Source organism: Bombus flavifrons, chromosome 9, assembly GCF_040668555.2.
Source record: "Bombus flavifrons isolate JBK064 chromosome 9, iyBomFlav1_principal, whole genome shotgun sequence".
Taxonomy (NCBI): Eukaryota; Metazoa; Arthropoda; class Insecta; order Hymenoptera; family Apidae; genus Bombus; species Bombus flavifrons.
Window position 1 is genome coordinate 3,686,636 of NC_138450.1, and position 10,494 is coordinate 3,697,129.

Consider the following 10,494-nt stretch of genomic DNA (forward strand, 5'->3'; position numbering starts at 1 on the left):
TCTAGAATCGTATATAATTTATGTTATATTTCACTTCTCACGTAATGCAATACATATTTTATAAATAATCTTAAATATCAGAGGTGACCTGCAGTGTAAGGTTCAAAACAATTCTCGACAAAGTTATTTTAATCGCTATTATTGCTTAATAATTTAATCAAAGACGTCATTTTTTCAATTTCACCAACTACATACTGCACAACTATGTGATACGTTGTGCAATAGATCTGTTTATGCGATAGATATGCATATCTCGGCTATGTTTATACTTCCTTTTTCGGAGATATTGTTTGAGCTATCTATTTTTTACTAAGTAAAGAACGAATATCGGTTTCTAACCGGATATATATAAATATTCATACAAAACAGCAATATGTATAAAATAGAAAAGAAATATAAAGTTACGGCATAGAAATAAGTATCGTAGATGAGAAAAGACCAGGGAGAAATACGATAGAGAATTATATACTTACCTATATGTATATAATCCTATAAAATAAAAAAAATCGTATAAATTTCAAGTAACATTACAAGTACTTCATTTTTCGCGGTTGAAATAAGGAACCAAAGCTCTAAAACGAACCTTCAATAAAAACGATTGCTTTTTTCATTCTTTCCTACTATTGGCTACATCTAGTAATGGTATACATCTAGTAATGGTATATGATGGCTTATATTCGTACACACATATGCCAGAAATATAAGTATACTAAATGTATTCATGTAGTATCTAAATACTTACATGCAGGAATCGAGAGATCGAGTATTTAATTACTTTGTTGGTTCAAACATGACGTTTGACAAGTGAGAGCCTAACCTTGTGTGATTTGTGTATTTATATACGGCATTTATAGCAATACACGCTCTTTGACTGTAGCTATCATGGTACGTGAAATAATTATCGTTTGATGTAATTAAACACATGTATTATATTATGTTCTAAAATAAATATGTACGTTTTAAAATAAAATATACGTTATCGTTAAATGATTATATGAATGATAATCAATGTGAATTATTTTACAAACAAATGCAGGTATATCGTTAATGGGTTTTAAAGATAACACGTAAATCTCTTAATATTTACTATTTAGGAAATGAATAGATTCCTTTGTCAAAATTATCATTAATTATTAAATTAAACTGAATAAAGGAAAATTACTAAGGAATATTTTGAGTATGTTTTCCACTTTCATAAAAAAAAATTTAGAAAATTCTGATCAAAAGATTGTTTTCATAATCTCCAATTTCTATCATATATAATACTGAGCATAGTTCTTGTTTGGTATTTTGATATTTTGTTTCATTACTGAAACAAAGTAAATATTACATTTACAGGACAATGATGCAGTTGCTCTGCAGAATTTGGAGCATCTGATGACTGAATTTTTCTCTCCAGAAACAACAAATGAACGAAAACGTATAATTGAAAGAAGTTTCCAGGAATTCACAGGACAAATTGATTCCTGGAGACCGTGTTTACATTTCTTGTCTTCTACTAACAATCATTATGTCAGTATGTTTGCTTTATCTACATTAGAGGTATGAACTAACACAATTGAATTCCATCATTTTAATTGTTTGTAAAGTAAAATTTTTACAATTCAAGAAAGGATAAAAAATTGAATTAGCTGTGAAATGAAAATTATTGTAGACGACAATTGGGAGAAGATGGCCAATACTGCCATGGGAAGACAGAGCTCTCACAAGATCAACTTTATATACATTATCATTAGAAAGAGGTGTAGCTCCTTTTGTAAGAAACAAAGTAGTCAAACTTGTTGTAGATATTGCTAGGCACGATTGGCCACATTTCTATCCAGATTTTTATTCAAATATCTTACAGGTTTGTATATATTTTAGCATTGAACTTAAGTTTTCAATTAATTGTTTCGATCTAACTTTTAATTTCCTTGTATGCATTGATAGTTATTAAGTCACAAGCATACAAGACTGTTGGGTCTCATTTACTTGCGAACAGCTTCGGAGGAACTAGCCACTCCAAGAGAAGATTTACCAATACAAAGGAAAAATGAGTTATTTAGATTTCTTAGTGCTCAAGTACCATTGACTTTGGATTCTCTTACAGGTATAGTTCATATATCTTACATTATTTCTATCTTCATTAAAAAAAGCTATGTAATTATTATTTTTGTTTAATATTTATTAAAATATTTGTTAAAATATTCTAAAATATTTATTATAGTACTTCTAAAAGAAGCAACAAAATTGCAAAGTCGTTCTGGAACAGTTACACCACCTCCATCACCCACTAGCGGTCAAACAGTAGCACCTGCAAGAGCTATTCTAGACGTAGAAGGGCTAGCCACAGGAACTAGTGAAGTGTGTATAGCAACATTGGATGTGTTAGCACATCTTTTTAGTTGGATTGAATTATCAGAACATATCTCTACAAATTTACTGGATGCTATCTTTACCTGTGCCAGGTATCACGATTCAATGGTAGGATTGTGTATCAAATATCACAATATATTGTAATTTAATTAGCAAATATATTAATCATATGTTTTATCAACAGAATGGCAAACAGATTGAAATGGCCGTACAAGCTGTGACTACGATAAATGAACTTTTATATCGACCGCTATGTTCTCCCGACGTAACCGATAGATTATTAGTAGAAATATTTCAAAATGGAGTCACATTATTTCAATTTTTGGAACGTTTGGATTCTATAAATGAAAGGTATTGAATGATGTGATGCATCTGACAAATTCTTGTAACTAAAGGCATTACATTTGTGAAAAAATTATTATATTTCTAGTTATATGGAAAAGCTGACAGAGTTCTTACAATTATTTGTAACAAATCATCTGAAGAGAGTTGAATCGTGTCCGAAATTTCCAGTAAATACGTTATTAGAAGTCTTGTGCCATCATACCTTTCAGCAATGCTCAACAGTAAACGGATATCTACGATGCTTAGATGTTTGGACTACACTTTTAGAAAGCACTCAGTCTCGGTACTCACCAGTATCATTAGCTCTTGCCGAGAGAGTATTGCAAAAAATGAGTTTTAAGCTCAATACCCGCACATTGAAAGATCTTGATACGGAAAGCTTAGACGAAAATGTAAGGAGATCTACAAAATTTCACCGTATTTGTCCTGTTTTTAATTTAGATCTATTTTAATCTGTACATTTTTATTATAGGAAGAAACAGAATGGCAGCATTTCTTAAGATGTAATATAGAGTGTTTAGCGAAAATAGCAGATATTTCTCCGATTCCGATCTTTACATTATTGGTAAAATTTTCATCAATTATATATATATTAAAATTTCATCAGTTATATATATATTATATATAATTAAATGATGAATTAAATGATATATATATATATATATATATATATATATATATATATATATATATATATATATATATATATATATATATATATATATATATATATATATATATATATATATATATATATATATATATATATATATATATATATCATTTAATTCACAGTTTTTAATTGTGTAAAACCTTTTTAGTATCGTTCTTGGAGGGAAGGATTAATAATGTTTGGAGAATTAGGTGCTGTTATTGCTAACAATCAAGTTATTTTGTTAAACGAATCAGAAGCATCAAATGTACACGCGCATTTACGAGATTTAGCTTCTACTACTCAAGCATTAGCTAGATTGTATTCACTTTTCCTCGGTAAGTTAGTTCTTATACATATAATGATATCATGATTATGATTTAACACAATATAATTGTTTAATAAAAAATAAGGCGATGATCAGAGTATTGACCAGTCATTAGCTGAAGAAGTAGTGTCTCAAACATTAGATGCCTGTAAATTTGCCAAGACAAACCAATTGTACAAAGCATCATTGCAACCAGCTGCAATTGTAATAGATCTTATAGAAGTGTAAGTAATGTTTATAAAGAAAAGTATTTTTATGCAATTTTTAATATAATGCAGTTTATATAAATGCTTCGTTTTGTTGACCAGTCATTCACAGTTGTTAGCATCACTCCAAGCTTGGTGCCATTGGATAGCCAACAGGCCAGAAAAGACAAAAGAATCACTATGTCAACGATGTATTGATTCATGCATTTTAGCATTAGATTATACAACATTCTGTGACAATCCACCACCAGCGAATTTAACTCATTCCGCCACGCATCTTTTCCAAAGTATCACTGCTATGTTGAAACCTGTTTTATGGGATGAACCCACGTTTAGGAACTTAATTTCAATGGTAACATATCCATTCCTTAAACCTGATACAATAAAAGTACTACGAAGGGCATTAGTAAATGCAATTGTCTTACCACATGGTGATGGATCTATTCGAGAAAGATTGTTGGGTAAGTAATTAAATGCTTACTAAGTAATAAATCTTAATAATACATGTATGATTAAATCCATGTAGGCACGATGGTATCGACATTATCTACACCTCTCGGTTTAGAAGGACAACCTGTACCTTCGGAATCTACCATTTCAATGACAGTAGTGCCATTAACTCAATTACTAGAAGACTGTTCTGCCTCATCCACAACGATAAAAAAAATGTTACATTCGTGCTTGGGATCAACTATAAATCGAACATTAGAATTATTGCCATATATGATAAGATGTCAAAGCGTATGCGAGATTCTGCTTAGTTTCTTGCATTCAGTGTTTTCAGTACTACAACAGCAACTAGGCCCTGAGTTTACTCAAAATGCAGTTCAAGGAATGCTACACATTTATACTAGGTAGGTCATTTCATTTTTAACAATTTTATTTAATTTATATCATATAATTTTATTTTTATATTTGATGCATTTGCAGAGAAAATATATCCGCGGGACCTGCATTAGATCAATTATTAGAAATCTTAATATTGGTCGTATCAGCACCTAGTAATGCATTTAAAGCATTTGTTCCTTCAGTGACTAATTTATGTTTAGGCCAAGTCTGGCCTGCTGTCGGGAATGATCTTAGTGCATATCCAGATACTACACTTGTGTTATTAAAACTTTTCCACAGGTACTATACGAATTGCATTTTGGCTATTTGAATCATTAATGTAACAATAATAAAATTTAAATATTTGTTTTAGTATACTTATGCATCGATGGCAATATTTTTATAATACTTCTATACTACGCACTCTCGGTCATACTGATGAAGACGAATCCGTCGAACACAAGGAAGAATTAGTTGCAATTTTAGAAGCTTTTGGTCAAGCTCTTCTTCAGCCGGATGTTAACATATTTCGTCAAAGTCTACAAAGTCTAGAACAGTTAAATGTACGGTGGCGGCTTTATCAACGAGCTGTGTTCAAAGTTCATTTACTCGAGAGATTTCTAATGGCGTTATTCACTGTTCTATTTCAACAGTTAGTGGGATATTTTTGAATTACAATTTGTTTCATTTGAAGTGATAAAATATCTTAAATATTTATTTCTAGATCCCATAATTTATTGGCGGATGAGATTGCAACTGCTATTCATAGTTTAGCTTCAGTTAATATAGCATGGTTTTTCGGACATTTTTTGCCAACATTCTTGGCAAGTTGTGAAGGTGTAGATGACATGCAAAAAGCTACATTATTAGGAAACTTTGACAAGTCTACGGTAAGTAGAACTAGAAAGATCATTTCGTAAGTAAGTTAATAAATAATTTTCTTATTGACTTTATTACGTATTAATAGGATCAACCGACTTTGACGAGATCAGTGCTGCAGTTAATTTCTGATTTACGGTGTTATCAATTTTGTCGACCCGGCTGAAGCAGTTGCATTTCAATGCGAAGATGCATTACGATGACATATTCAATACGAGTCTCAAAATTTCAGTAATGAAATTTTAAAAAAGCAACATTTTTTATCAATTTCCGTGCCTCGTGGCATATACCAAACATTTTTAAATCATAACATGTAAAGAGACGAATGTTTCTTAATGTTACAATTCTGTATCACCTTGCAATCATTGCCGTATCACCTTGTGATGTTACTAACATTATTTTAATGTTAGGATAAAACTCTTTTTTAAATATTTTAAGTGTTACATTTATACTTTCTAATTCAATCTATTTCATGAAGTTTTATTGAAGAAACATACTCCTGTTACAGAACTGAATATACGCAAGAGAATTTTTATTACAGGTTTTAAAAAAACATTGTATATTAGTGTCAAACTAGCATTGTAATTATTTTGTAACATGTATGAACGTTAAACTCAATTCCAATTTTTTGTGATATTTACTGGTATTTAAGCTTATCATACCCCTTCTCTTTTTGTCGATAAGCGGTTGTTTTGATAACCCGGAGTCTTTTTATATTGCGGCTTGAAGATTAAAGAGTTAGTCGTAAATATTTAACAATGATCCGTGCGATGTCAAGAAATAGCATCTACATTCCTCAATTACAGAAAGTGAGGCACTTAGTAACAGATCCAAAATATGGATTCTTAAAGCAGTTAGGCCTTACAACCGAGAATCCGGGTCATTATGATGGACGATGGGGAGGATCTGGCAAAGTATTCTTTTCTGTTTATTTAATCATATCATATGACATTTAATTTAATTAATATTATTGATTCAGTTAATAGTAATTAAAATTATACCAATTACAATATACAAGAAATGGTTTTATTAATAATACAATGCAGGTAATAGAATCAGTTTCACCAGCAACTGGTAAAGTAATAGCAAAAGTTCGAACATCAACACCTCAAGAAGCAAGTAATGCTATTACAGAAGCTCGTAAAGCATGGCCTCAGTGGGCATCACTGCCAGCTCCTACAAGAGGCGAAATAATGCGGCAAATAGGAGAAGAACTACGAAATAATTTAAAACCACTAGGACGATTAGTGTCTTTAGAAATGGGTATGCTTCGTTTATCCACAAAATTCTACTTTTTAATATTGTAACTTAATTTTAATATTATAATATATGACATTGCAGGCAAAATATTGCCAGAAGGTATTGGCGAAGTTCAGGAATTTATTGACATATGTGACTATGCTGTTGGCTTATCTAGAATGCTCCCTGGTAGTATATTTCCTTCAGAAAGGAAATATCATGTACTTTTTGAGAAGTGGAATCCTCTTGGAGTAGTTGGAGTTATTTCTGCATATAACTTTCCTGTTGCAGTAAGCACAATTTGAAATAATAAAATGATTGGCAAATAAAAAAATAATTAGAATTAAGAAAAAAGATATTCTAGGTATATGGTTGGAACACTGCTATAGCAATGGTTTGCGGAGATACCGTTGTTTGGAAAGGTGCACCTACTACCCCATTGACTTCTATTGCAACTACAAAAATAATTGCAGGAGTGTTAGAACGAAATGATGTACCAGGTTCGGTTGCATGTATGATAACAGGTGGATCAGATGTTGGTGAAACTATAGTTAATGACACGCGGTAAGATGTAATATATTTAAATCTTAGTAAATTTTTGTAATATCATAATCAATGCAATTACTATTATCATTTATAGCGTACCTCTAGTTTCATTTACTGGAAGTACTGAAGTTGGTAGAAATGTAGCTGTTAAAGTTCAGCAACGATTCGGAAGATCATTGTTAGAATTAGGAGGCAACAACGCAACAATAGGTAAATTAAGCAATACTAATAGCAATAATTATATCTTTATCACATGATTACAGTATATTAAATTTAATTTAATTTATTACCTTTTATAATAGTTGCTCCAGATGCAGATCTAGAAATGGCAGTTAGAGCAGTAGTATTTTCCTCTGTAGCAACAGCTGGACAGAGATGTACCAGTACTAGAAGAGTAATTCTTCACAACAAGATAAAAGATGAATTTTTAGGTAAAGTTTTATACTTTAGTCCAATTAACTGTAATTACAGCAAGCATTTAATAAAAAGATAATGTGTAAATTTAATAGAAAAATTGAAAACGGGATATAAGAGTATTTTGGAACGAGTGGGAGATCCTTTAGATGATAATGTTTTGTATGGACCATTACACAATCAACAAACATTAGATAAATATAAGGTACAAGTGTTGTGTTAATATCATGAAATCAATTATTAATACGATTTACAAATGATTTAACAAATATAAAATATAAAGATACAAAACTACAAATAATCAACTGATAATATAATTAACAATCATTAATAGCAAGCAATAAATAGTGCTTTACAAAATGGAGGGAAAATTGAATTCGGTGGAAAACAGATAAACAGAGTTGGCTTTTATGTTGAACCAACCATTATTACTGGTTTATCACCTAAAGCTGAAATTGTTCAAAGGGAGACTTTTGCACCAATTGTATATATTCTTGAAGCTAATTCATTAGAAGATGCTATTGCTATTAATAATGATGTACAACAAGGATTAAGTAGTACTCTATTTACCAAGGATATACGAAATATATACCAGGTAAGGATATAATTACATGATTGCATTATATATGTCTCAAAATATTGAAACATAAATATTTTGTAGTGGGTGTCTGCACATGGCTCTGACTGTGGGATAGTAAATATTAATATTGGAACTAGTGGAGCAGAGATAGGTGGAGCATTTGGAGGAGAGAAAGCTACAGGTGGTGGACGCGAGAGTGGAAGCGATGCATGGAAGAATTATATGCGACGTTCGACTATAACTTTCAATTGTGGAAATGAAATGCCATTGGCTCAAGGCTTGAAATTTGAGTAATTAGAATATACAATTTGCGTCATGAAAATATTTTATTAATTTAATTCAAATCGTATAAAATCCACCTCAATATCTACATAGTATTGTTTATGAAACTTATACGACTGTGGTATATCAAATTTCACTTCTGCAATAACTTTGCCTTTGGCTCCATACTGTGCAGCTTTTTGAAGAACGTAATTACGCGTGCTTGTTTTATGTAACGAGTAGACAGTATTTGACGCTAATTTAGTCGCGATTTCCAGAAACTTCATATCTGTGCCTGCATTATGTTTGGTACCAAAAGGTGGATTCATAATAACTGTATCAAAGAATTTCTCGAATCTCCCTGTAAGATTGTATATAATATAAAGATTTTTACTTTTAAAAAAGAGTTTTACATATTTATATATCTATACCTGGTAGATATTGTAGTATATCACACTGTACAGTTTCCACAAATAATTCTAGATCATCGCAATTTCTAGAGAGAATGTTAAGTGCATCAGGATCTATTTCAAAACCAGTCACATGACTTGCTTCAAGCATTTTCGCTCCAATTGATAAGTGACCACAACCACAACCTAAGTCAGCAACTGTTCGTCCTTGTATATCACCAAATTGTACTTGAGCACAGTACAACATGTGTGATGCTACATGCGCACTAGTACAATATTGTTCAAGCAATATTTTTGGCTTTTCAAATCTGTCTAACTCTTGCAACCATGCCTCTAAATTGCGAAGTGTAATGCTAGCCATTTTCTGTGTTTAATCATCAATTGTCACCCAGTGTTATACTTTTAGTTCTATTACTTTTAAGAGGTACCCTTAGAAGGAGGTACTTAGTTCATATTAAAAATCACTTTATCACACTTGTTCAAAGTCTGTAGAATTATTTATTACTTATGATTTGAAGCTGCAACTTAATTTTTCTATTTAGTATCAAATCTTGGAAGAACTGGTAAAATAAGATTGCCAAAGGAAGAATCCTGTGTTACAAAGTAACCTGATGATGCTGCATGTGCATTATGTAAAGCAGCTCTTTGGGATGCATTCATTACAACACCATCAGAGGTTTGTGTAGGAGGCTAATGAATACAGATGATTAAGAAGCAAACATATAATTTATCAGTCGATTTAAATAAATATGATATATAGAATATATATTTACCAAATTAGAAGGACAACCTGTTGATGTAACAGCTAATGATGTATTCAATGTTGGTGCTACACCTTGCTTTAAAAGCAATTGTTTTTTTAATTGCAATTCTTCTAAGATTTTTCTATTCTGTAATTCTACAATCAGCGCGAATAAAGATCTAGTATCAATTTTATTGAAAAAAATAATTATAAATAGTATTACCTCTCGAATTTGATTGTGAAAAAGCCATCAAAGTTTCGATTTTTAAATTGAAAATAAGTTATGATGCGACAGATATAATTTATTATTAAATCTTACCTAAAAAGTATATAAAAGACACATTTAACAAAGGGATATTAATTTAAATAAATTTTTGCTGACAGTTTATAATTTCGCAATCATGTTAATACTTTCATTGTTGATCATTTTGCGTTACCTTAACTTCGTCAAAACTCCTAAGAAATATCTTTAAACGAAGTTCTATACCAATACTTTAACTGCCATTATCGATATTATAACTACTTATCTACTTTTTTATTGTCATAAAATTATTTACAATGTCAAAAGTTTATTGCCTGTAAAATATTTACGTGTCTTCGATAATCTCTAACTTTGTTCTACATAGTAAGGTATTGTTGCGTTTGATTTTGTGTGCGTATACTTATATCGGATTGGTATACATAGACAGTGGTGCGAGGAAAATGAATA

At 30.8% G+C, this 10,494-nt stretch overlaps 4 protein-coding genes across 6 annotated transcripts; 2 read left to right on the forward strand and 2 right to left on the reverse strand.

Moving 5' to 3' along the window:
- The first annotated feature begins 660 nt into the window (after positions 1-660).
- Positions 661-5,946, forward strand: ebo (exportin ellipsoid body open). Of its 3 annotated transcripts, none has more exons than XM_069119808.1 (16): positions 661-885; positions 1,339-1,542; positions 1,655-1,846; positions 1,930-2,089; positions 2,207-2,463; positions 2,540-2,706; positions 2,786-3,092; positions 3,173-3,265; positions 3,522-3,690; positions 3,766-3,904; positions 3,989-4,347; positions 4,413-4,740; positions 4,817-5,014; positions 5,088-5,366; positions 5,439-5,604; positions 5,682-5,946. In XM_069119808.1, exons 1-16 carry the CDS (start codon positions 883-885, stop codon positions 5,757-5,759), a joined length of 3,099 nt encoding a protein of 1,032 aa, XP_068975909.1. In that variant the 5' UTR covers positions 661-882; the 3' UTR covers positions 5,760-5,946. The 3 variants fall into 3 exon arrangements, with proteins under 3 accessions (XP_068975909.1, XP_068975910.1, XP_068975905.1); XM_069119804.1 differs by lacking the exon at positions 661-885 and adding an exon at positions 900-1,036; XM_069119809.1 differs by lacking the exon at positions 1,339-1,542.
- Positions 5,947-5,970: 24 nt separating this feature from the next.
- Aldh7A1 (aldehyde dehydrogenase 7 family member A1) lies at positions 5,971-8,694 on the forward strand. The gene is made up of 9 exons (XM_069119811.1): positions 5,971-6,507; positions 6,640-6,856; positions 6,935-7,122; positions 7,197-7,396; positions 7,473-7,588; positions 7,681-7,809; positions 7,888-7,997; positions 8,127-8,387; positions 8,454-8,694. Exons 1-9 carry the CDS (start codon positions 6,352-6,354, stop codon positions 8,664-8,666), a joined length of 1,590 nt encoding a protein of 529 aa, XP_068975912.1. The 5' UTR covers positions 5,971-6,351; the 3' UTR covers positions 8,667-8,694.
- Positions 8,680-9,404, reverse strand: LOC138183188 (rRNA N6-adenosine-methyltransferase Mettl5). The gene is made up of 2 exons (XM_069119818.1): positions 9,065-9,404; positions 8,680-8,994 (listed from the first exon to the last, which is right to left on the reverse strand). Exons 1-2 carry the CDS (start codon positions 9,402-9,404, stop codon positions 8,702-8,704), a joined length of 633 nt encoding a protein of 210 aa, XP_068975919.1. The 3' UTR covers positions 8,680-8,701.
- A 173-nt stretch (positions 9,405-9,577) lies between these two features.
- Positions 9,578-10,120, reverse strand: LOC138183189 (SOSS complex subunit C). The gene is made up of 3 exons (XM_069119819.1): positions 10,009-10,120; positions 9,817-9,941; positions 9,578-9,733 (listed from the first exon to the last, which is right to left on the reverse strand). The coding sequence occupies exons 1-3, from the start codon at positions 10,034-10,036 to the stop codon at positions 9,578-9,580; spliced, it is 309 nt and encodes a 102-aa protein (XP_068975920.1). The 5' UTR covers positions 10,037-10,120.
- Between the last annotated feature and the right edge of the window lie 374 nt (positions 10,121-10,494).